At 45.9% G+C, this 27168-nt stretch overlaps 1 protein-coding gene across 1 annotated transcript in view; it reads right to left on the bottom strand.

Annotated features, from left to right (window-relative positions):
• Positions 1 to 21621, bottom strand: part of CLDN19 (claudin 19) — a 153789-nt gene extending 132168 nt beyond the window's left edge. Inside the window, exon 1 of the mRNA XM_086922173.1 lies at positions 21134 to 21621. Within this exon, the coding sequence (XP_086778299.1) occupies positions 21134 to 21356 (223 nt within the window). The 5' untranslated portion in view covers positions 21357 to 21621. The remainder of the gene's footprint in view (positions 1 to 21133) is intronic.
• Between the last annotated feature and the right edge of the window lie 5547 nt (positions 21622 to 27168).

A 27168-nucleotide genomic window follows, 5' to 3' on the forward strand; every position in this document is an offset into this window, starting at 1 on the left:
ACTCCTGAAAGGATTTCCGTCCTGATCCCCTCATCTCCACCGGCCATCTAATGTCCTCCAGATCCCCGGCGGTGTGTAATGGGGTGCTCCACTCTCTTGGTATCGGCAACTGGCTTGGGGAGTTGATCGTATCATTCCTCCTTGCCATCTCTGCTCTTTCCCTGTCCCTCCGTACCCGTTCCTCCCCTCTAGCCCTGTCTGGGTCATATATCGATACTATAGGACCTATGGTAACAGGTACTTGTAGTGCATCGGGTAATGCGTAGGATGTGGCACACTCCGTCTCTGGCGGCTTTTGCACCACAAACCTCCCGACCACCTGTTGCACCTGGCTAGGCTGGGACAGTTCTTTCTTTGCAGCGGGATCCCAATCAGGACTGGGAAGCGGCCTATGCTCTCCTGCATTGCCCCCCCCCTTCTCGCTATCCTCAACATCTCCCCCTGCTCTGTTATACGGGGGTGGCCTGTCTGTCAATAATCTGTTTATCAGGCTGTCCTCTGTCTTGCTCTCGTCATCTTCTTCTAGGGGGCTTTTATTCCCGGGCATCTCTAACACTGGATATAATTTATTTACTTCCATGTTATGCACCCTCCATCTTTTAGCATCCGCATCCCACTTGGCATCCTGTACTGCCCTTACCGAACGTTTCACTCTTTCTTGCCGTCTGTTCATGTTCTTTTCATGCGCTGCCCTAATCCATGCATTAAGGGCTTCAAACTGGGTCGGTCTAGGCAAGGGTCTCGTTGAAGTCATAATTGCTTTTAATCTGTGTAACACCTCTAATCTGAACGTCCCGTACTTCGGGAACGTGAGTTCCTCATTTCCATCTGTAAGCTTACTCCACTCTGAGATCCACAGAATCGTATGCAGCCCAACATGTGTCCCCATATAACGAGCTGGTGTACCCTCCGGCGGGGCTTCTTCCCCTTCATACGATCCCCGCCGCTCTCTTTTAAACAGCGCTCTTAGCCATTTAAAACACTTCATAATTATGCGCAAAATTTCCAGCTTGAATACTTTGTTTACTTCCTGATGACAATCCACCAATCCTAGCGCGGCTTTGCTAGCTGGCCTATCGCAGCGCGGTCTTCCACCGGCCGGCCAATCCCAGCGCAGCACTTTCTGACGTCACTAGTCTCCGCTTCGCAGCAGCACCCCTCCTTTCTCAGCTCTCCTCGCGGTCATGCATGCGTCCCATTCATACTCTGGAAAATGACTACTTCCGACCAAGCGGTCACTTTCCTCGACTGTACGTCCACAGTCTATCTGTAATTGTCAACACAACTGACGAGATGTCTATCGTCTCTCTGATAGGTTCTTTACACACACACAGTAACCTCCGACCAGCGTCCGTTACTCACGCACTCACTCTTACGTTCCCCCTATCTCGGTCTTCCGGGTGATCAATGGTACCTCATGACCCCCTTCACTCTAGTTAACAATTACTCTGGGTGTCCGATACACCCGAACCACTTAAGCTCTCCTTGAACTTAAGATTTCCACCGGTTGTGCGCGCTCACAACCTGTTCCACAGTCACTCTACAGGCATTCAACTCCGCCAGACATTACAACATAGATACAATACAAAACACCGCAATCTTCACACGCATGACCCTTTATACTCACTCTCGACCGATACTGCTGCTTTTCTGTCTCACGTCATCCGGTCCTTCTTCGGCGGGCGGTTCTTCCGATCATCGATCTCTAGGGGCCTTGGGGTAATCTAACCTGGCCTAGATCACCTTCCTCAAGAAGGCAACCATCCTCTATAGCTACCAACTGGAAGGGCGAGATTTTGATCGATACCTTATCACTATTGATCTAAAACCCCGATCTGGTCGACTGAACCTTTATTGCCTGTCATTGAGGGAAGAAAGTGCATCTCTTACCAAGTTAGTTCACCCAATAAAGGACTCCGCTCCAAAGGATCACAAACAACTTCTAGCTTTCAAAGGTTTATTATAAGGTCAAGATAAGTTGCAGGTACAAGCATCTCAGAATGAGATTTACCAGATACACGGGCCCAACTACATACATGTGCTCTCTGAAAGCCCTCAGACGAGCAACGGAAACTACAAGAACCAGTTCTAAAAATAATAGGGCTATTAGCATAGACACGTATTGAGATCTCTCTGTCATTTACAGCCGGAGGGAAAATACAGGTTAGGCTGTCCCTACCCTGATCTAGATGGTATCCCTACTTAACCAGGTCCCAACCTAACAAAAGGTGTCAGCAGTGAATGACCCCCAAGGGAAGTCACCCACTCTCAGTCTCTTGGTGAAAACCTATAGTTCTCCAGTCATGACCCCTCTCTGCCTACCCATCCGCTCTCTAAAGGGTCCTCAGGCATCTGCTCTAACTCCACCCAGGGGTGCTGTCCCTAATACAAAAATACAACAACATTTAGGACGCCCCTCGTGAGACGCCCCTCACGTGGTGTAGCTTCTGGCTTTTTCCATGATGAAGCCTTGTGGTTAGAGTCGACCTTGCTTCTCAGACTCTTCTCCGGCCCGCTGATACCCCTTAAACATTCCGGAACCCTCCTCCATGTCTGGTCCGTCTCCCGAACAAACCCCTATTCATATTATTTATAATTGAATACCCCCTTTTCTCTTACAGACAGACATCAGCAGCCAAAATCCCAATTCTCATGGTCTTCCAACAGCGTTGCAACATTCCCCGGCCCAGACTAATATGTGTAAATCAACGTTAAAACTTTTCAGGCCTACAACATTTCTCATAATGATTATAGCATTCAACTTTTTCTTTAATTAATAGCATGTTAGTACTCTTATTCTGCTATTCAGTAAACACATCTATAAATCATAGTCTATTAACGTTAGTACTTAAAACATTAGTGCAATCCATGTTGTGAAATTGAACCACCTTCCCCCTCCCTTCTAGCTCTGGCCCTGAGGCCTACCTCGTTCTACGTTTAACCGTATGCCATCTTACATTTTAGCAGCTACACAACATGGATTCAGGAATAATCACGTCTAATAAAATCATATAGTTTCACACATTTCTGTATTAGTTCCACTTCTACGTAAATCTCTACATTAACTACACATTTCAGAATATAGATGTAGGTACTATCAGCACTCATGGCATTTCTCTTCATGACTTGTGCTTACTACGTGTAAGTGTGACGCACTTCTACATTTAGGTCAGTTTGCGCTCTCTCAATATCATATTATGGAGTAGAGTTTGATGATTCAGGTTTGGCTTTTGTTCATAAAAATGTCAAATGTCAAATGTGAAAATCCAAAAAAGGCGAAAGTGTACCCCATTCTGTAGGTGTGAAATGAACAAATCAAATGTTTCATATCAGCAGTAAGACACCATGTCATATTAAAATCTCATAAAATAAAATCTTCAAAGCAAGAAAGAATCTAAGTGTATCAAGAATTACAATCCAGTTTAAGAAACACTAACACTGAGTTAATTTTGCTGCAGACAAGTGCACTGCAGATGGAATTTAAGTTATTGTATAAATAACCAATGGCCATATTTAGACCTTGGCGGACGGATTAAGAACCATCACCGTGGCAGAGTACTCTACTCCTGCCATGGCAAGGGTACTCCGGCTGCCAAATTTTACAATGTCTTCCAACCAAGCATACATCTTTTTCATTCACTGGAACTATGCAGTCATGGCTGTTCATGTAAATGCTTTTAAAGTTTTAAAGACGGCTCGGTCAGCATAACAGAACTGTACATGAAACTTTCAACTTTTTTTCTGTAATCAAAATCTGAAAGCGGGATTTGTTTTTTTTAAATAAAAGAAAACAACGGCCCTTTCTTCACTGTGGGACTTATTCCCATGGCTTGTGGGACTTTTCATTTCGAACTTTTCACTGCCCTTTACCTCCAAGTTTTACCAGGCATGTGTCTGCTCACTCTAAATAAGGTGGGTAAATACATGTCCAAACCTCCAATGTCCCTTTCTCCATTAGGCTCTCGCAGGTGTATGTAGACGATGGAGTAGTCTCTGCCATCTATATACTGATTTTCTGCCCAACTCTAAATGAGGCAGTTGGAACTTCACTTTGACGGTGAGGACACGCTGTTGCGACAAAATGCCCTCTCTGCCAAAGTCTAAAGCAGCCGTAAATCAGACCTCAAGTCTAGAAGAATAGAACTGTAAGGTTTTTGGTATGCTGTTTTTATAGACGGAAAAAAACGGTAGGTCAAACATTGTACAGTTTAGGACTCAGATTGAGAATCATGAGGCTGTTAAACAGCTGCTCACTGAGGCCCAGCCTCAAACCACAAAACAGTAGTTCGACCTTTTAAGGACAATTTCCATATATTTTGCATAAGCACATAGTGTTGACATTTTAAATCTGATTGAATGCTACTACCAAAAACACCGGCCTTGGAAAACGTGTTTCTATGAAACATACAAACCAAATATCACATCTTGAGACACCAATGACACATATCAAATGGAATGCTTGGTGAAACCAAATTTTGTCAGTCACTGTAAACTGAGGTGTCAAGATGCAGCAAAAAAGACTGCATTTGCCTGCTACAACTTTTCAAACCATTGAAAGATAAAAAGAAATTACTAGATAACAAATAATTATTAAGACTTAACGTGTAAAGTTGTTAAACACACTTTACCAACATAGGATAAATTAGGAAATATAATAACAATTGACTTGCTAAAATATATCCCTGAAGTAAGCAGGCCTGCTTGTGTCATAAATATCAGCACCATTAGCAAACTCGACTGGTTAAAATTAAGACAAAATTGTTGTATGCAAATTGGCGGACCTAATATTAAATTAATTGCAGCAGAAGACAAATTAATACCGTCATACCAAAACTCAATAGCACAAAAGGAATAGTTTTGATGAAATAAGTAACGTCATAACAAAACTCAATAGCACACAAAGGAACAGTTTTGATGAAATGCAAGAAAAGATTTTATAAAGCATACAACGCAATGATAAATAAAAACCAGTAAATAGGTAGACATGCTTAAACAGACAAAACACTGTTTATTTAAGTACTTACTACTTTTAAGCATACTAGTAGGTGGCTCAACACTCTCTGTGTAATAAAACACGGTGTAACATGAACTCCTACCATTCTAGTATAATTTACCAAAAGAGGATGGCACTTTACATTGGCTCCTTATGTTACATGTTGAACACAATAATTTGGCTATGTTACCAAAAATGAAATGCAGAAGCCAGTCGACCAGTCAGTCAATATTAAAAAAACAAGTGAATAAATAAGAAAGCAATGTCTCAAGTTTAAGACAAGCTATTATTCATTAAAGATTCAATAAGTACTTCCAAGAACCAAGATACACTTTTTTGTCGAGAAACGCATCACTTTGGTATGCTTCTCTTCAAAAAAAGTGTTCTGCCTGTAGGAGTTCATTCTATTGCTACTCAATCGTATTAATTAGAAGAGGTGTTTATCATCCTCCTGGATTGACCCACCTGCTCAGAAACTCCTCAATAGTAATATTTGTAGGATTTACTCTTTTTTGCAGAACTTCCTATAAGGATCAAAATCATCTGTAATTTTGTTCAGTTGAAGAGTGCTTTTATTTGCAAAGCGGTACAAAAGGGGGTGGTGAAGGACGGAGCATCTGAATCAATCAAACACTCACACCCAGTCAAAAGATCTGGGTTTAATCCATCACCGTTCTTTAGCCAACTCTGCCACCCCAGTTCGGACATGGCTATATGCAAATCAGTCTGACCCTGTGCCTCATGGGAACAGTCCAACCCGAACTGCCAAGCCATGTCTTCCCTGGACCGGAAACAAGCTTCCGAGGACCGGTTTCTGGCATTTCAGCCATCTTCAGCCCGGCTTGCTTGAATCCAGTGGCAAAGTGAGCAAGGGACTCACGTCTGAGCATACCCTGCCACACTTATGGCTGCCAAAAGCTTTACAGAAGGGGGTGGTGAAGGACGGAGCATCTGAATCAATCAAACACTCATACCCAGTCAAAAGATCTGGGTTTATTCCATCACCGTTCTTTAGCCCACTCTGCCACCCCAGTTCAGACATGGCTATATGCAAATCAGTCTGACCCTGTGCCTCGTGGGAACAGTCCAACCCGAACTGCCAAGCCATGTCTTCCCTGGACCGGAAACAAGCTTCCGAGGACCGGTTTCTGGCATTTCAGCCGTCTTCAGCCCGGCTTGCTTGAATCCAGTGGCAAAGTGTGCAAGGGACTCACGTCTGAGCATACCCTGCCACACTTATGGCGGCAAAAAGCGGTACAAAAGGGGGCGGTAAAGGACTGAGCATCTGAATCAATCAAACACTCACACCCAGTCAAAAGATCTGGGTTTAATCCATCACCGTTCTTTAGCCCACTCTGCCACCCCAGTTCAGACATGGCTATATGCAAATCAGTCTGACCCTGTGCCTCATGGGAACAGTCCAACCCGAACTGCCAAGCCATGTCTTCCCTGGACCGGAAACAAGCTTCCGAAGACCGGTTTCTGGCATTTCAGCTGTCTTCAGCCCGGCTTGCTTGAATCCAGTGGCAAAGTGAGCAAAGGACTCACGTCTGAGCATACCCTGCCACACTTATGGCGGCCAAAAGCGGTACAAAAGGGGGTGGTGAAGGACGGAGCATCTGAATCAATCAAACACTCACACCCAGTCAAAAGATCTGGGTTTAATCCATCACCGTTCTTTAGCCCACTCTGCCACCCCAGTTCAGACATGGCTATATGCAGATCAGTCTGACCCTGTGCCTCATGGGAACAGTCCAACCCGAACTGCCAAGCCATGTCTTCCCTGGACCGGAAACAAGCTTCGGAGGACCGGTTTCTGGCATTTCAGCCATCTTCAGCCCGGCTTGCTTGAATCCAGTGGCAAAGTCAGCAAGGGACTCACGTCTGAGCATACCCAGTCACACTTATGGTGGCCAAAAGCGGTACAAAGGGGGTGGTGAAGGACGGAGCATCTGAATCAATCAAACACTCACACCCAGTCAAAAGATCTGGGTTTATTCCATCACCGTTCTTTAGCCCACTCTGCCACCCCAGTTCAGACATGGCTATATGCAAATCAGTCTGACCCTGTGCCTCGTGGGAACAGTCCAACCCGAACTGCCAAGCCATATCTTCCCTGGACCGGAAACAAGCTTCCGAGGACCGGTTTCTGGCATTTCAGCCATCTTCAGCCCGGCTTGCTTGAATCCAGTGGCAAAGTGTGCAAGGGACTCACGTCTGAGCATACCCTGCCACACTTATGGCGGCAAAAAGCGGTACAAAAGGGGGTGGTAAAGGACTGAGCATCTGAATCAATCAAACACACACCCAGTCAAAAGATCTGGGTTTAATCCATCATCGTTCTTTAGCCCACTCTGCCACCCCAGTTCAGACATGGCTATATGCAAATCAGTCTGACCCTGTGCCTCGTGGGAACAGTCCAACCCGAACTGCCAAGCCATGTCTTCCCTGGACCGGAAACAAGCTTCCGAGGACCGGTTTCTGGCATTTCAGCCGTCTTCAGCCTGGCTTGCTTGAATCCAGTGGCAAAGTGTGCAAGGGACTCACGTCTGAGCATACCCTGCCACACTTATGGCGGCAAAAAGCGGTACAAAAGGGGGTGGTAAAGGACTGAGCATCTGAATCAATCAAACACTCACACCCAGTCAAAAGATCTGGGTTTAATCCATCACCGTTCTTTAGCCCACTCTGCCACCCCAGTTCAGATATGGCTATATGCAAATCAGTCTGACCCTGTGCCTCATGGGAACAGTCCAACCTGAACTGCCAAGCCATGTCTTCCCTGGACCGGAAACAAGCTTCCGAAGACCGGTTTCTGGCATTTCAGCTGTCTTCAGCCCGGCTTGCTTGAATCCAGTGGCAAAGTGAGCAAGGGACTCACGTCTGAGCATACCCTGCCACACTTATGGCGGCCAAAAGCGGTACAAAAGGGGGTGGTGAAGGACGGAGCATCTGAATCAATCAAACACTCACACCCAGTCAAAAGATCTGGGTTTAATCCATCACCGTTCTTTAGCCCACTCTGCCACCCCAGTTCAGACATGGCTATATTCAGATCAGTCTGACCCTGTGCCTCATGGGAACAGTCCAACCCGAACTGCCAAGCCATGTCTTCCCTGGACCGGAAACAAGCTTCGGAGGACCGGTTTCTGGCATTTCAGCCATCTTCAGCCCGGCTTGCTTGAATCCAGTGGCAAAGTCAGCAAGGGACTCACGTCTGAGCATACCCAGTCACACTTATGGTGGCCAAAAGCGGTACAAAGGGGGTGGTGAAGGACGGAGCATCTAAATCAATCAAACACTCACACCCAGTCAAAAGATCTGGGTTTAATCCATCACCGTTCTTTAGCCCACTCTGCCACCCCAGTTCAGACATGGCTATAAGCAAGTCAGTCTGACCCTGTGCCTCATGGGAACAGTCCAACCCGAACTGCCAAGCCATGTCTTCCCTTGCCTGGAAACAAGCTTCCGAGGACCAGTTTCTGGCATTTCAGCCGTCTTCAGCCCGGCTTGCTTGAATCCAGTGGCAAAGTGAGCAAGGGACTCACGTCTGAGCATACCCTGCCACAATTATGGCAGCCAAAAGCGGTACAAAAGGGGGTGGTGAAGGACGGAGCATCTGAATCAATCAAACACTCATACCCAGTCAAAAGATCTGGGTTTAATCCATCACCGTTCTTTAGCCCACTCTGCCACCCCAGTTCAGACATGGCTATATGCAAATCAGTCTGACCCTGTGCCTCATGGGAACAGTCCAACCCGAACTGCCAAGCCATGTCTTCCCTGGACCGGAAACAAGCTTCCGATGACCGGTTTCTGGCATTTCAGCCGTCTTCAGCCCGGCTTGCTTGAATCCAGTGGCAAAGTGAGCAAGGGACTCACGTCTGAGCATACCCTGCCACACTTATGGCGGCCAAAAGCGGTACAAAAGGGGGTGGTGAAGGACGGAGCATCTGAATCAATCAAACACTCACACCCAGTCAAAAGATCTGGGTTTAATCCATCACCGTTCTTTAGCCCACTCTGCCACCCCAGTTCAGACATGGCTATATGCAAATCAGTCTGACCCTGTGCCTCAAGGGAACAGTCCAACCCGTACTGCCAAGCCATGTCTTCCCTGGACCGGAAACAAGCTTCGGAAGACCGGTTTCTGGCATTTCAGCTGTCTTCAGCCCGGCTTGCTTGAATCCAGTGGCAAAGTGAGCAAGGGACTCACGTCTGAGCATACCCTGCCACACTTATGGGGGCCAAAAGCGGTACAAAAGGGGGTGGTGAAGGACGGAGCATCTGAATCAATCAAACACTCACAACCAGTCAAAAGATCTGGGTTTAATCCATCACCGTTCTTTAGCCCACTCTGCCACCCCAGTTCAGACATGGCTATATGCAAATCAGTCTGACCATGTGCCTCATGGGAATAGTCCAATCTGAACTGCAAAGCCATGTCTTCCCTGGACCGGAAACAAGCTTCCGAGGACCAGTTTCTGGCATTTCAGCCGTCTTCAGCCCGGCTTGCTTGAATCCAATGGCAAAGTGAGCAAGGGACTCACGTCTGAGCATACCCTGCCACACTTATGGCGGCCAAAAGTGGTACAAAAGGGGGTGGTGAAGGACGGAGCATCTGAATCAATTAAACACTCACACCCAGTCCAAAGATCTGGGTTTAATCCATCACCGTTCTTTAGCCCACTCTGCCACCCCAGTTCAGACATGGCTATATGCAAATCAGTCTGACCCTGTGCCTCATGAGAACAGTCCAACCCGAACTGCCAAGCCATGTCTTCCCTGGACCGGAAACAAGCTTCCAAAGACCGGTTTCTGGCATTTCAGCCGTCTTCAGCCCAGCTTGCTTGAATCCAGTGGCAAAGTGAGCAAGGGACTCACGTCTGAGCATACCCTGCCACACTTATGGCGGCCAAAAGCGGTACAAAAGGGGGTGGTGAAGGACGGAGCATCTGAATCAATCAAACACTCACACCCAGTCAAAAGATTTGGGTTTAATCCATCACCGTTCTTTAGCCCACTCTGCCACCCCAGTTCAGACATGGCTATATGCAAATCAGTCTGATCCTGTGCTTCATGGGAACAGTCCAACCCGAAATGCCAAGCCATGTCTTCCCTGGACCGGAAACAAGCTTCCGAGGACCGGTTTCCGGCATTTCAGCCGTCTTCAGCCCGGCTTGCTTGAATCCAGTGGCAAAGTGAGCAAGGGACTCACATCTGAGCATACCCTGCCACACTTATGGGGGCCAAAAGCGGTACAAAAGGAGGTGGTGAAGGACTGAGCATCTGAATCAATCAAACACTCACACCCAGTCAAAAGATCTGGGTTTGATCCATCACCGTTCTTTAGCCCACTCTGCCACCCCAGTTCAGACATGGCTATATGCAAATCAGTCTGACCCTGTGCCTCATGGGAACAGTCCAACCCGAACTGCCAAGCCATGTCTTCCCTGGACCGGAAACAAGCTTCCGAAGACCGGTTTCTGGCATTTCAGCTGTCTTCAGCCCGGCTTGCTTGAATCCAGTGGCAAAGTGAGCAAGGGACTCACGTCTGAGCATACCCTGCCACACTTATGGCAGCCAAAAGCGGTACAAAAGGGGGTGGTGAAGGACGGAGCATCTGAATTAATCAAACACTCAAACCCAGTCAAAAGATCTGGGTTTAATCCATCACCGTTTTTTAGTTCACTCTGCCACCCCAGTTCAGACATGGCTATATGCAGATCAGTCTGACCCTGTGCCTCATGGGAACAGTCCAACCCGAACTGCCAAGCCATGTCTTCCCTGGACCGGAAATAAGCTTCAGAGGACCGGTTTCTGGCATTTCAGCCGTCTTCAGCCCGGCTTGCTTGAATCCAGTGGCAAAGTGAGCAAGGGACTCTCGTCTGAGCATACCCAGTCACACTTATGGTGGCCAAAAGCGGTACAAAGGGGGTGGTGAAGGATGGAGCATCTGAATCAATCAAACACTCACACCCAGTCAAAAGATCTGGGTTTAATCCATCACCGTTCTTTAGCCCACTCTGCCACCCCAGTTCAGACATGGCTATAAGCAAGTCAGTCTGACCCTGTGCCTCATGGGAACAGTCCAACCCAAACTGCCAAGCCATGTCTTCCCTTGCCCGGAAACAAGCTTCCGAGGATCGGTTTCTGGCATTTCAGCCGTCTTCAGCCCGGCTTGCTTGAATCCAGAGTCAAAGTGAGCATGGGACTCAAGTCTGAGCATACCCTGCCACACTTATGGCGGCCAAAAGCGGTACAAAAGGGGGTGGTGAAGGACGGAGCATCTGAATCAATCAAACACTCATACCCAGTCAAAAGATCTGGGTTTAATCCATCACCGTTCTTTAGCCCACTCTGCCACCCCAGTTCAGACATGGCTATATGCAAATCAGTCTGACCCTGTGCCTCTTGTAAAGCAGCTCTATAGTATCTCTATCTCACACTCCACTATGAACAACAGAGCGAAATGTGATCCATCAAACAAATCCACTTGTACAAATTTGCTATATGTCTCCATCTTCTCAGTTTTTGTTGACTCCAACACATTTAATATGCATTTGATACTTCTTCTTCAAAGAGCCTCTAAATCTTGGTTTTGAGCTTTAATTATCTCTAGCTCCCTTTCTATCTGCAAGCATTTTCTGTAGTGACTGAGTAATCCTCAATGTGAGCAGACTATAGAATGTGAGTAGACAGCTATATAGGAAATGGTGAACCAAGCACTACGCTGAGGCCAGACAAACTTACAAGGCACTACCACCACCTCCTGAGAGATACCAAGAAAAGAGCTCTCACATATGGGATCAAACTCAGATCCAAAAGCAGCAAAGAAATGTTTGCCAACATCAAGGAATTCTCCACCCCAGATTCCAACAACACCTCCCAGGACTTTGTAAGCAACCAAATCCAGAGGACTTCATCAGAAAACTGTACACCTACTTCACACAGACACCTAACCAATTGAAGAATACTCACTGATGAAGACACTACCTCCTTCCTGATGACCATCCACTTCAGGCCCCCAAAGACCCTTGTCCACACCATATCTACAACCAAGGGGGACTCGAGCTCAGCAAATTCCTCACTCACATCGTCAACTCATCCATCAAGGCTGCAACCTTCCCAGAGAAGTGGAAGCATGCTGCAGTCACAGCCCTCCTAAAAAACCATTGGCTAACCCTAACAAATGTATCAACTTCAGGCCCATCTCCCTACTACCATACCCAGCAAAGGTGAAAGAGAAAACAATCGACCAAGACCTGAATCTCCGCAACCACTACCAATCTGGATTCTGCAGCAATCACAGTACAGAGACAGCACTTATTGCCGCCACATATGAAATCTGCACCATTCTAGACCAAGGAGAAACCACCACCCACATACTGCTGGATCTCCCTGCAGCTTTCAACACATATCACACACCAGCATCATCAAACGATTACTCAACACAGGAAATCAAGGCCCGGCCATCGAATGTAGATGATTCTTCTTCACAAGGAGAACAGAGCGACTCAGACTTCACCCCACACATCAGAGCCCAATCAATCAATCAATCAATCAGAGTACTTGTAAAGCACTCTACTTACCCGTGAGGGTCCCAAGGCGCTGAGGTGAGGGGGGTGCTGCTACTGCTCGAAGAGCCAGGTCTTGAGGAGTCTTCTGAAGGCGAGTAGGTCTTGGGTCTGCCGTATGTAGGTAGGGAGGGTGTTCCAGGTCTTGGCGGCGAGGTAGGAGAAGGATCTGCCGCCGGAGATCGTTCATTGGATGCGGGGGACAGCGGCGAGGGCGAGGCTGGCGGAGCGGAGCTGGCGGGTGGGGGTGTGGAAGCTGAGTCTGCTATTTAGGTAGGCTGGTCCGGCGTTGTGGAGTGCTTTGTGTGCGTGGGTGAGGAGCTTGAAGGTGATCCTCTTGTCAACAGGGAGCCAGTGTAGGTCTCTCAGCTGGGAGGTGATGTGGCTGCGGCGGGGACGTTGACGATCCGTCGGGTGGAGGCGTTTTGGATGCGTTGTAGTCGTCGTAGGTGTTTGGCTGGGATTCCTGCGTAGAGTGCGTTGCCGTAGTCCAGTCTGCTGCTGACGAGGGCCTGTGTCACCGTTCTTCTTGTTTTGGTCGGGATCCACTTGTAGATCCTGCGGAGCATGCAGAGGGTGTTGTGGCAGGAGGAGGAGACGGCATTAACCTGCTTAGACATGGAGAGAGAGGAGTTGAGGATGAATCCTAGATTGCCTGCATGGTCGATGGGTGTTGGTACTGTTCCGAGTGTGGTCAGCCAACAGGAGTCGTCTCAGGCTGAGGGGGTGGGTCCGGGGATGAGGACCTCCGTCTTGTCTGAGTTCAGCTTCAGACGGCTGCTCCTCATCCAATCAGCGACGGCCTTCATTCCCTCTTGGAGGTTGGTTTTGGCGGTGTGTGGGTCCTTGGTGAGGGAGAGGATGAGCTGGGTGTCGTCAGTGTAGAAGATGATGTTGAGGTTGTGATGGCGGGCCCTTGTGCGAGGGGGGCCATGTAGACGTTGAACAGCATTGGGCTGAGGGATGATGTCAGTGGCTTCAGATCGGAAGGGTGGGAGGCGGATGATCTGGGTTCTGCCGGAGAGGAAGGAGGTGGTCCAGTCAAGAGCCTTCTCTTGGATTCCAGATTCTAGGAGGCGTGTCTTTAGAGTGCGATGGCAGACCACGTTGAAGGTGGCTGACAGGCCCAGGAGGATGAGGGCTGATGTTTCACCGTTGTCTAAGGCCCAAGGATGTGATCTGCGAAGTCCCTCAATGATCATCCATCAGAACTACCCTGTTTAACATTTACATGACACGAATCACAGACATCATCAAATCCCACAGAACTACAACATCTCCTATGCCTATGACACCCGGCTCATCCTCTACATCTTCCATGACCAGATCCCTACTTCACCAAATACATGATCTACGTATCAGAATGGATGAGAACCAACTGCTTGAAACTTGACAGAAATGTTGATCTTCAGGAACAAAAACTCCCCCTGGGGCTCCACCTTGTGGTCATCAGAACTCCGTGCTACTCCATCACCCTCCAACCATGCAACCTGGGCATCATATTAGATGACAAACTCAACATGGCAGCTTAAGTGAACGCAGTCAGCTCCTCCCGCTTCAACATGCTGCTTATCCTTAAACAAATCTTCAAAAGGATTTCCAAGAGCAGCAGATGTACAGTCGCTCAAACCTCAATGACCAGCACACTTGACTATGGCAACACACTCTATGCTGGAAACCGCAAACAACTCCTCCACCATCTTCGGATCATTCTGAAGGCCACCTCCAAACTCGTCCTGGACTTCTCCTGGTAGACCCACATCACACCTCACCTCAGGGATCTACAGTGGCGGTTAATACACAAACGCTGCCAATTCAAACTCCTCACACACACACATGCAAGGCACTGCATAATATTGGACCAAAATACTTCAACTCCTGCCTCCACTTCTATCTGCCAATCAGAGACCTATGCTCTGCCTCTCTCCCTCTCTCTTGCACACACACCTCGCATTTGCACAAGCAAAACAGGATGGCTGGCCTTCTCATACCTTGCACCCAAAACACTGACTCCGGCTACACCTAGGGGCCTCCTCCTCATCTCCGAAATTCTTCAAGAAGCTGAGGACCTGGTCCTTCAACTAAAATCTTGCAGAGGACCATCACAGACCGTCACAGCCGCACCTGGATACCCCTCCGGCGATTAGTTGCGCTGTACAAATCCTTATGTGTTCCATCATTTATGCTATCAATCATATAAGGCCCTTTTGACATTCAGTAGTAATCGCATGGCATCAGCTTTGTCCTTTGCCAGGTGATCAGAATGTATAGACTCCATTGTGCTCAGGTTGTCCATTTCTTGCAGAGTACCAACAAACAAAAGAGAAGTTGGCTCCTTCTAGTTATGGGTGGCCATGTTACTCTCAAGATTAAAGGGAGAAGACAAAGATGGTGTGAGGGGGACGATCGGAGCAAGGTCGAACACTCACCCAATGTATCCCATGATTTCCTGTATTTCGATGATTGCGAGGTTCCACTGGGAAGGAAAGACTTAAACTGGACCCCCACCTCCTCCACACAGGATGGAAGACATTCCACGCAAGAAGCAGACAAATGGGCTACGACTTCAAGGACCAGGTAGGAGGGACCAGCATTATGTAAGGGGAGGGAATCCCCTGAAGCAGGAGAAGAGAATGAGGAAGACGCTGAGCTTTGGAGGAGCGAGACGGTAAAGAAAGATGAAGATGCAACGCTGATGGAGGAAGAGATCCCAGCTGACATCGAGAGAACGGTGGAGGACACCAGATACGCCGAGGTCTGGTGTAAAGATTGGTGGACACCCCCGGAGGTTACTGTCAAGCCGCCGCAGCTCAGGAGAGTTGTGGCAGTTGCGGTAAGTGACTCGGGCAGGGGTTGGAACAGGAAGTTTCCGACAGAAAGGTGGAGAGGGGTCCTGAGGGGACATTACCTTGATTCAAAAGTGCTTATGTGTACCTTAAAATCACGGCACAAATAGACAAAAAACAGGGAAGCCCTATATGCATAGAGGGGTTTTATTTTCCTTGATTTTCTTTTGTATTTCACAGACTATTACCATGGTCTTTCCTTTTGTTTTGCTTTTCGGGTAACCTGATTTTCTGATAATCCTCAATGGGTGCACAGCATAGTCCTTGCAGCCAAGGGATAGAACAAACCTCTTACCGAACAGGGATCTAAGATTGAACCAGCATCCCAAATTTTGCCTAATATAGGCAGCACTTCTGTTTTTTTTATCCAAATTGGTATAGTTGCACAATTTGTGTGTTGAAATGAACACAAAAGCGCGGACACCCTCCTTATCACTACTTTCTTCTCCTTTGAGAGACTTCAGGGGACCGTCTTCCTGGCATCATCCTGAACACTACAGACACCGTAAGACCACAGGAAAAGGGACAAAGAAAAGAGAAGAGTGTTTGGTGGAAATATCAAAGACTATACCTACCTTTTGCAATTCTATATTCTTTTTAAGTTATCAGTAACTTTTAATAAATTATCCCAAAATTGAGCCACACATCAGGCCTCCTAGATTTTGTTTCCGCAGATCTCTCTGACAGATATCTAAATAGAAGGTGTAAAAAGCAGACTATTCCTTGGCGAGAATGTAGGTTATTTACTAAGAATCACACAGTCCAGAGTTTTACGTAAAGAATGAAAGCTCACAAGTCTGGAATGTGTTCCAGTCTCCTTGAAACAGGGTTAAAGTCCTCAAAACTAGATGAAGATCCAAAAACATTGCACTAGGAGGACTCTGTCAAACAAACACCAAGATTGATTGGAAGGGGACAAGACCCATTGATCCTATGCAACAACCCTGCTATAGTTAACATGCATTAGGCAGAGGTTCTCTGTGCTGTGAACCAAGATGCAAAAACAACCAACCATGCATTTAACATTCACAGGAGTTTGACTTTTAACTCCTTAACCGGGGCGTTTTTTCTGCCGCGGTGTGGGCGTTCTAAAGGGTGGGCGGGGCTTCGTCGGCCGTTGGCCGATGGCAGCACTGGGGAGGGACTGGTCCCGACGGGAGCACGGAATGGGTTAAGTCACAATGACCAATTCCCCTTTATGGAACACCTATGTGGGATAGGGCCCCCCTAAACCAATTCCCTACCCCAATGTGGTTTAGGGGAAAACCCCCAGAGTGGAGACCCTCTGCTGTATGAATAACAGCTATAGATCAATTACTTCACAAAGCACCAAAATGCTTTGAAATTAATAAATGATGTTCTATACAAATACCCATTAACGTAACATAACATAACATACCATAAGGCCTCAGTGGTCTGCCACAATAATATTGAGCGTACACCAGTATTTTTTGGGCTAGCTGTGTTGCGCACTTAAGTCACTGTTAGGGTAACAAACGACACAATAAACACTTATGTGCAAATGTGTCAATATTTCATGCAATGCAGCAAGAAACCTAATTGCACTGCGTGAAAGGGAGAGGGGAGGAATGTTCCATATTTAACACTATATGGCACATTCCTGCCCTCTTCTTGCACGGCACACTTTTTGCTGCCAAGTACCGATGCAGAACTCTTCCGTCATGGTGCAAGGGTGTCCGCATTGCAGGAAGGATTTTTTTATGCAGGAAGGGACACCTTCCTGCACAAAAACAATCCCCTGAGGCTTTCTTCCCTTTCTATGTGTGCTGCAGAATGAAGCCTAAGTAGAAAGAAAAATAAACGAGGAGAAATAAAGATATTTCTCAATGTTACATCTCTCCTGGGAACGTGTGGTATTTTGATTCAGTCCCATGTCTATCACTTACGGTAAACCTAGAAATGCACCAAAATCCATGTATGGATGCATGGGTACACCATGGAACTTCTCTCTGGCACAGAGTAACGCAAATCAATCAGTGGCCTGCACTGTTTGCGTTCCTCCAGTTTACCAAGCACTGCAGGACAATGCTAGGGGGCCTTGCGTCTCTTGTCAATCTGACTTTAGTGTTGCATCGCCCGTGTATTACTGTGTGTCACTCGAGGGCAACACAACACTTTGGTACAAATGGCCCTCCATGAAAACAGTAAGTCACCTTATCAAGATATTGTGAGTGAACATGGGGAGACATTTTCCAAAGAGCTACACATATTGCAAATCATATGGCTAGTGTAGTGTAGTTTATCATTTCCAATCAAGAAAAGAAGAAGAGGGATTAAGAGACCACCTTGATGTCATAGAAGGGATTTTGGTCAGCCCGCTTCAAAGATTGGTCTGCAAATCCATTATCCACATGTTGGTGCTGCCCACCACATCATACAACATGGGGTAATATGTCAGCACATTTCAGCCACTGGCTCTCTTGCACTGTGGGTGATAACATTTTACCTGATCAAACACGCAAATCTGCCTCTAAAGAAGTGCACTTTATTGCTAAGGCTGTGCTGGGACAATAGTTTTCTTTGTCAATGCTTTTTTCCTTCATTTTCTATACTTTGTATATTTTCACATAAATTAATCTTAAATGATTGAAATATGTATTCAGGTTAAAGTAGTGCAACAACTAGTACATTTTCTTTGTGGGACATGATATTTTCCTATGACCACATTAAGACTACATTAAGGGGGAGGATGTGGTCTCACGGGTAGACTGCCGACTTTGTAGCTGGGAAACCAAGGTTCGAACCTCGGGGTAGACTTCACATCCTGAGATTCTGGGCACATCGTTTAATTTCCTGGTGCCTCCCAAAAAAAGTGAATGTGTCCTTCTGTAACGTAACTGGTGCTCCTGTAAAGTGCTACAATACCTTTGGCATTATATAAATCTGCAAAAAAAGACTAAAAAGGGCTTCTCTATCATTTCTAAGTACACCTGCAGGTGTGCTGTTCTAGGAAAATGATATGTGATAGTTACTTTTTTAACTTAACATTTTATTGCAAACATATAACTGCCGCATTATTCTACACAAAAATATTATTTATTTTTTTCCTCCATTTTATGGCATATAATTATTGTACCAGCTTAAGACGGCCAGACCTATTGGCGTTGCTAATTCTTCTTTATTTTTGTTGGGCATCAACAGTTCTAGATACCGAAGAATCAAGAAAAGCAGGTGAATTAAAATAGTTCAAGCGCTCTCTCTTTCTCTTTCTTTCTTCTTTATCTTTCTTCCCTTTTTTCTATCTTTCTCACCCTAAAAAGCAAAATCAAAAATGCTATTTTAAGTATGTTAGTCTGCGATTATGTTTTCCTTTTATAGTGGTTGCCATCTAGTCGTTTATTCTGTATTCGATTTTTCTTTTTTTCTTTATAAGTAGTTTTATATGTCACTAGGTGGATTTGTAAGTTATTCTTAGTATTATATTTGTGTACCATGTTTTCTCTTTTTGTTCAATAAAGCTTTCTAAACTAAAAAAAAATAGTGCAAAACGTTACTCACTAGAGGCTCCAAGAAAAACACCTGCCTTTTCTGAATTTTCAACTGCATGTCCAGTAGCAAAAATATGGTTGCTCACCACACCCACTCATTGTATACAGGGCTGAACTGGCTACCGGGCGTTTCAGTGTGCTGCTGAGCTGGGGGTTAATTTCTCTGCAGTGGGGGCTGATTTCGTTGATGGGAACCTGCGTGCGTTTAGGAATAAAAAAAGCAAAACAAATTTTGTTCAGAACACGCAGGTCCCCATCAATGAAATCAGCCCCCAGCTCGGCCACACACACAACCGCCCGGTAGCCAGTCCGGCCCTGATTGTATATTTTTTGCATTAGCAATCCAGAAACATGTTTCGGTACCGATGAAATAGCAACGAAACCAGCTATGGCAGATACAGGGGGCTCGCTCCAAACTTTGTGAGCAGATATCATTATATGTTTGGTGCACCTAGGGGCCGATTCACAAAGTCATTTATGATTGAAGTAGTTGAATAGAATTACTACATGAAATACTCATAAATACGTTAATTAATCAGCACCAAAATGTCCAACCATAAATTACATAAGGCTTGATTTAGAACTCAGTGGACCAGTTACTTTGTCACAACGGCAAAGGATACCCAGTCTGTCGCAAAATAAATGTCACAGGATATAATGAGGTTTATATTTTGTCCGACAGGATGTCAGTCACTGTTGTGACGCAGTAACCTGTCCGCCAAGTTCCAAATCAGGCCCTTAACTCCTTAACCGCGGCGATTTTTCCGCCGCGGTGCGGGCGGTCTATTGAGTGGGCGGGGCTCCGTTGGCCTTTGGCCGACGGCACCCCCCGCAAGGTAGCGTTGGCCGACGGGAGCACGGAACGGGTTAATGTGTTAAGAGGGCAAATCTTTTCTGACTATACCAATTGCATATGAACGGCCCTTGAATAGTAACGTTTCCCATTTTAGGTATCGTGGTGCCAATCCACAAAGTTATTTAAGAGTGCATGACTGCAGGAATACCATTTCATACACTAGTAAATACCTTTGTGAACTGGCCCAACATGTTATTGCCTTCCCTTAGCAGAAAAGAACACAGTTGTGCTTCTGCTCAATATGGCCTAAACATTAAAAACAAAAACATATTTTCACATAGTGCTTCATACCGCAGTCCTGCTACTTCTTAGAGCTGCACGCAACAAGTTCTGTGCCCACCTCAAAAAAGTGGAATACTGAGTTGGCCTTGTCAGAACTCAAGGTCGTGACCTTTATGTCAATGGCATATTCCAGAGGCAAGCACTCCTCACCTTTCCAGAACGTCAAGGTAACCCATGGAAGATTAGTCAAAGGATGTGTGTCAAGTCATAATGGGACGTGTAGGTTCAACGCCTAGGTGAACCTTATTTTATTTTGCCTGCGGTGTTTAAAGTGAATCCATTTAACCAATTTCTCTGAGTTCGGGCATTATGTCAGACAGCATAGTTCAGAAACAGAAAAGGGCAACCTCTTCTCCTTGTTTCTGAGATGAAGGGGCATATTATCAAGGACCGGTGTTAAAATTATCGCCGTTTTATCGGCAGGAAACTGCCGATAAAACAGCGATAATGGCCTTGATAATACGCCCTTGTTAATTCCCATAGAAGCCCATGTTAACACCAGAACATGGGCTTCTATTGGAATTAACAAGGGTTATTATCAAGCCCATTATCGCCGTTTTATCTGCAGTTTCCTGCTGATAAAACGGCGATAATTTTAACCCCGGTCCTTGATAATATGCCCCGAAGTGTCTGAAAATCCAGCCCTTAAACTCTGAGAAATATCGGGACTTATGAATTCCACCCATCAGGCCGCATTATAATGCGCTCTAAGGGTCTACACTGCGCCAGCAACGGAGGGGTCTGTGCACGTCTTTTTCGCATCTTCAGAGCATAACGAACCTGAAAAATGTCCAAGTTAATTCACGTTTTTTCTAAAAAGCAGAGCTCGGAAACACAAGGAGGCAATTACTGGCCTACATTTCCGACCCCTGCTGTCGACAAAACATGCCCTAATTCGGAGATTAAAAATGACGCAAAAGTGGCACAAGTGCCTTGTAAAAAAATAAGCTGCTAAGTCTTCAAGTTCGGACTCACTTTAGAAATAAAGCGTAAAAGACAAAATCTGACAAGAACAACACAGAACCTTTCGAGCTTTGCGTGTCTCCCGCTGCCGGTTTGTGGTCACATACCGTGCAGAGACAGCAGCGAGTCGTAGACCTTACACTGCACTTGGCCGGTGCTCTGCGACGCGCAGGACATCCACAGCCCCTCGTACAGCCCCACGGCCGTGATGATGGCGTCCCCGGCGTAGGAGGACTGCTTCCACTGGGGCAGCGCCGCGGTGCTGATGATGCCGGCCCAGCCCCCCAAGGCCAGGAAGTAGCCCAGCAGCTGAAATCCAGAATTGGCCATGGTCAACGACGCGTGGCTCCCTCTGGACCTGGCTTTATCTCGTCAAGTGAAATCCTTCCGTTTCTCCTCAGGGCCTTAATCCGAATATAGCACCCACAGGTGCAGCTGGATTAGATCAGCGCCATTGCACCGCAGAAGAAGGCCCAAAGCTGGAGCTGTTAGGAGATGCTGCAAGGGTCGGGACTTTGAAAGTGATCAACTTTCATATTCAGCCTCGGGATCTGTGGAGAGCGGCTGTGCCCGGCAAACACACACACTGATGAGTGGACGCGCTCCCGGCCTGCAGAATGCAGTGGGCAGGCGGCAGAATGCTGGAATGCCATGGCGACGCCCACCGGGGAGAGGAGAAAGTTCATGGTATTTGACATTAGCGATGCAGGAGCACCTCTGCCCCACCCCTTCTGTCCCAGCCCACCCTGGTGACAAAGGCCGGGCTCCACTGGCACTCGGCTTCAGATCTTGACAACAATGCCAGCCCTGTGCCCGCAAGTACACATATGCATACGTGCATATGCAACACTGAGTGGGCTAGGGCAAGTGTGAGTGCGTGTGTGTGCGTATGTATGTGTGTGTGTAGGGATCGGGGGCGGTGGGATCGTCAGAGGAGCAGTTAGAACAAAAGCAAAGCAAAAAAAAACGCCGCATAGCCATGCCAGCTGCCAAGCAGGTTTATATAATGTGAAAGGGCACTTATAAATGTTGTATGTAACATGTAAACACAACGTTTAGGAACGGATCATGGGAGCGCCAAGCAGTGGGCTGGAGTTGGTGTGTTCGATTCATAATTGTTTTTTTTTCTGTTACTTCCGACGTACTCCTGGCCTGCTCATGCATCGCAGGAGTACGCCAGGACTGTACTACAGCAGTATGAGATACCGCCTCACCCCAAAGTATTTGTGAATCGGGACGCCTTTGTTTAATTGTTGAGGTTGTATTTTCTATTTATTGGTTTTTAAATTGATATTTATTATATCTTAGATTGATATAGGCGTTAAGTATCATGGCAATCTTACTATAGAATCGTTTGTTGAATCTGTGAATTTCCTTTTTGTATAATTACAAAAATGAAGCACACGAAGGAGGATACGTAAAAAAATCTGTACTTCGAAGTGTAAACGTTTTAATATATTCGCCAAAAAGACAATTGATGTGCTGGCCCGATTCACAAAAAAAGAATTGCGAATGACGCATCTAATTGCACTTAATTTTTTTCATACAGGGCTTTATCCAAATCACTTATTACAATAACTGTGCAAAAAATATTGCGCCAGGAGAAGCATAATAACATAGGGGGTCATTAAGATGGCATCGTGCCGGGGCTTGCGACCGTCCGCCTGTAATGCGGCAGTCCCACACATGAGATTATTTTTTTTTATTTCTTATTTTTTATTGAAGTTCAAAAAGTCACAGTCACAGATGGTACAAAAACAACCGATGAAGTAGGAGCAAACGTAATATCATAAACCACTGACAAAGCAAAAGAGCAAAATACATTGGTCCATAATCAATCAAAAAAAGAACGCCACATTTTTTCAAACTTTCTTGTCCCTCCTACTCTTTGTGCATACAAGAGTTCATTATTCCTCACTTTCTTCCGTTTTTGAAGCCATGCCATAAACACAGGAGCCTCAGTTGACTGCAATCTCTGCAGTATCAAGGACCTTGCAACCACCATCATAATATACACTAACTTAACCAACTGGTCTCCAATTTCAAGATCAGCATCATAACCAAACAATATTAATTTAACATTGTAACATATACTGATCTTATAATATGTTTGAAGAAAAGAAAAAATATCTTCCCAAAATGATAAAATATTAGGACAGTATACCATTATATGGGACCAGTTGGCAGGGGCAAATTGCTGGCATTTAAAGCAGATGGCGGAAGCATTCGTATACATCTAAGCTATGGCAGCCGGAGTACGATATAGCAAACACTTACTAAAGAATAACATTCTCCGCCAATTCGAGCCTCTCAATATATTGAAATTCAATTTGTTTATGGTCTTCCAAGTATTAGGGGACATACCGTAATTTTCCTGATCCTGCCACTTTTTTAGTGCTTTAGAGCTCAGATCCAATTTGATACTCTGTGCTAGGCACCGTTTCCAATCCCCTGGTTTCCTAGTCAACACTATTGAGAATAGATCATACCATAGCTGAGGGGGGAGTACTAATATGCCTAAAATCAATTTGTACCAGGGTTTTATAAATCAAATTATAGGATCCTAATAGCAAAAAATTGCCCTGCATTAAACATGACATCTCTCCCTGGTTGAACCATGATCCCTCTTTTAAAAAATCTGATAATGTGTTGAAGCCCGTGCGGTACCAATTCAATACAACTTCTGACTTAATTTTAATCCCTATACAGGCAAAAACATAAAGTAGCGGAGTCGATAAATCAAACTGCTGAAGAGAATATCTTTTGAGCATGGCATCCCTTCTTTTAAAAAAACAATTCATGAGATTATGATGCAACCACGAAAGTGGCGGTCACATCGTGTATCTGCACCACATGGTGCCTGCCACGTGGTGCAGGGAAATGTAGGGGGGTACCATAGGTACCCCCCAATGCACACCCACCCCCCCCCCCCAACACCAGGAGGACCTGCTACGGGCCCCCAAATGTAATCCCCGCCAGCCTGAGAATGGTGGCTACACACGCCATACACCGGGTGGTGGGGAGGCAGCATCGTAATATGGTGGACGGTGCCTGCTAGGCACCGCCACCATATTGTTGATGCAGGGTGGGTCCGCCAGGCAATCGTAACGATTACCTGTGGCCAGGGGCGGACTGGCCGCAGAGGGCACCGGGCAATCCCCCGGTTCGCCGCACGTGTGGGGGGCGGTTTTGGGCTCCTGGGGGCCATTTTTGTTACAGGGCCGTTTTTTGCAGCATACCGGCTCTAGCAAAGAGCTCAGCGGCAAACCCAGCCCCCCGGACTGGGGCGCCCGAGCACTTTGCCAGGGCCGGTTTTGGTTACTTTGTGTCTGCCAGCACACTGCCCATCACTGTTATTTGGTGGGCATAGAAGTGCTTTAGAATGGTGGTGAAACCACCACCGGCAGGCTACCAGTGGCAGTTTCACCGGCATCGTAATGACCTCCTTAGTTATCGATGCATTAGCATAAATATAGGTTTCAAAACCCGATTATTCACTGCTCTGACATCAGAGCAGTGAAGCCCAGAGCACTAAAACCCAGGTCCTGTCTGGCTGTGAACCACAGCCTCCCATAGGTCTCTACAGACCAGAGGGAGGTGGAAATGCACAGAGTTTGATATGGGAGGTCCGCCAGGATGTAAGGTTGTCAGATAATTATTTTTGTATGTTTGTTGTGGAAGGGGCAGGGAATGTTGGAGGTGGGTGGGTACCAGGACACCAGGACACCAGGAAATGTTTTAAATATTTGCACAGGGAGGGGAGGATAAAGTTGAGGGTGAACATGACGGGACATCAGTTATTTAAATATTTTAAAGATGAGGGTAAAAGTGGGTGTGGATGACAAAACACCAGCAGTTCCGGATTACTGAATAGGCTAAGTAGGCACCGGCCTAGGTGTTCAACTCTTTTTAGGCGAAATGAAAGAACAAGGGGACCCTACTCACTACGGAACCAGGGTGTATGCTTAATATTGGAAACAGCGGTTCCAATGGAGTGATATAATTACTTTGTATGATAATCATAGCGTATAATAGCAATAGTAAAACAAGGGTTGAGTGGGATGTCAAAGAGAGAAAAGGACGCTCACAGCGAGGAATTTTGGATACAGCAAGTATTTATATATGTAAATCAAGATATATACATTTACAGGAATATTGCAGTGCAACAAGTGTCCCCAGTGTATGCATGAAGAACCAAAAGAACAATTGAGTGATTACTGGTGACAGCATTTACAAGGTTTTTGTGACATTGTTAACAAGGAAAGCGACCATTCTGAATATATACAGGAGAGATACACAGACACTTTACACAATCATAAGTACTTTTTGCAAGGTTCGTTTTCCTTTTTTATCGTCAAAGGTGTTTCGACCCTGTGATGAGTAGAGGGTTTCATCAGGACCAAGAGTGGTGGGACATCTGCTTGATACAATGGAGGTCACATGTGGTGTGGTGTGTCAACCCGGTGCGTGAAGGTGAATTAAAAGTACCCACAGTGAACCCAGCCGGGTTTACTGGTGCTTCTGACCGGTCAATTAATGAAGTCAGGGTGGGGGCGCAGTTGGGATGGTGCAAGGTGTTCCCTCGATGAAGGGGAGATGGTCCAAAATGGAGCGATCGTTACTGAGGGTGATACCTCAAGTAGTTGCTACGATGGCAAAAGCGCAGTCCGAATGAATCAGTCTTCTCCGGCAGGGATAACCGCGGATAACCATTTTGGGCCATCTCCACTTCTTCGAGAGAACACTGCGCCCCATCCCAACTGCGCCGACACACTGACTACATTAATTGACGAGTCAGAAGCACCAGTGAACCCGGCTGGGTTCACTGTGAGTACTTTTAATTCACCTTCACGCACCGGGTTGACACAGCACACCACATGTGACCTCCATTGTATCAAGCAAATGTCCCACCACTCTTGGTCCTGATGAGACCCTCTACTCACCACAGGGACGAAACGCCGTTGAGGATAAAAAAGGAAAACGAAACAGAACTTATGATTGTGTAAAGTGTCTGTGTTTCTCTCCTGTATATATTCAGAATGGTCGCTTTCCTTGTTAACAATGTCACAGAAACCTTGTAAATACTGTCACAAGTAATCACTCAATTGTTCTTTTGGTTCTTCATACATACACTGGGGACACTTGTTGCACTGCAATATTCCTGTAAATGTATTTATATATTCATTTACATATATAAATACTTGCATTATCCAAAATTCCTCGCTGTGAGCGTCCTTTTCTCTCTTTGACATCCCACTCAACCCTTGTTTTACTATTGCTAATATGCTCTATGATTATCATACAAAGTAATTATATCACTCCACTGGAACCGCTGTTTCCAAGTCTTTTTAGGGGCCCTGGGACAACGAAGCAAAATAATATTAATTTAATCTTGAAAGAAAATTACAATCAAGCTTTCTTAAATTGTTTCCAAAAGAGAGAAAAAAAATTAATCAACTCAAAGAAATGAAAACTTTACATAAAAACTCTATAGAGAAAATACTTTAATAATGTAATGGACCCATTGCAATTTATATAAACCAGAGACATCAGATTTAAATAACAGTTTGTCACTTAAAATCTCATCTCCTGCCAGCTGTCAGTTTGTAATAATATCCAGTGCACTTGGTATTAATTGATAATTTGTGAGGGGAACCTACATTTCGACTGCCTAGCGACCTCCACAGGAATTATTCCGGCTCTGAAGACCAGAATGCATGGCTCCCAGGGGATGCCTCTCCCTCTGTGCTTATCAGTGCAGGGGTAGAGGTTGTCGGAGGGCCATGCCGAATATGAAATTGCAAATGGTACACTTTGAAAAAAGAGGATTTTTTTCACTCTGTGATTTTGAGTGTCATCATAGACAAATAAAATTTCACTGTGTTTAATATCATGTCGCTTCGAAACCCTCAGAGAAAAACATTTGTGTTATGGTCAGGGACTACTGACCATCCCCCTCCCCTGTCTTGTGCACCCCCACAATTATTAGAAATTGGACATGAGAGGAGTTTCTTTGGAAGGCGGGGGGTCTCACGACTACCCGGCCGTATTTATTAAAACATGAAAACAAATTAAAAAATTTGAAATAAACAATATTTACACAATCATTATATGCAGAAAAAATGATTGACATTAGATTACA

This window comes from Lissotriton vulgaris, chromosome 5 (genome assembly GCF_964263255.1).
Source record: "Lissotriton vulgaris chromosome 5, aLisVul1.2, whole genome shotgun sequence".
In the NCBI taxonomy this organism is placed as follows: domain Eukaryota; kingdom Metazoa; phylum Chordata; class Amphibia; order Caudata; family Salamandridae; genus Lissotriton; species Lissotriton vulgaris.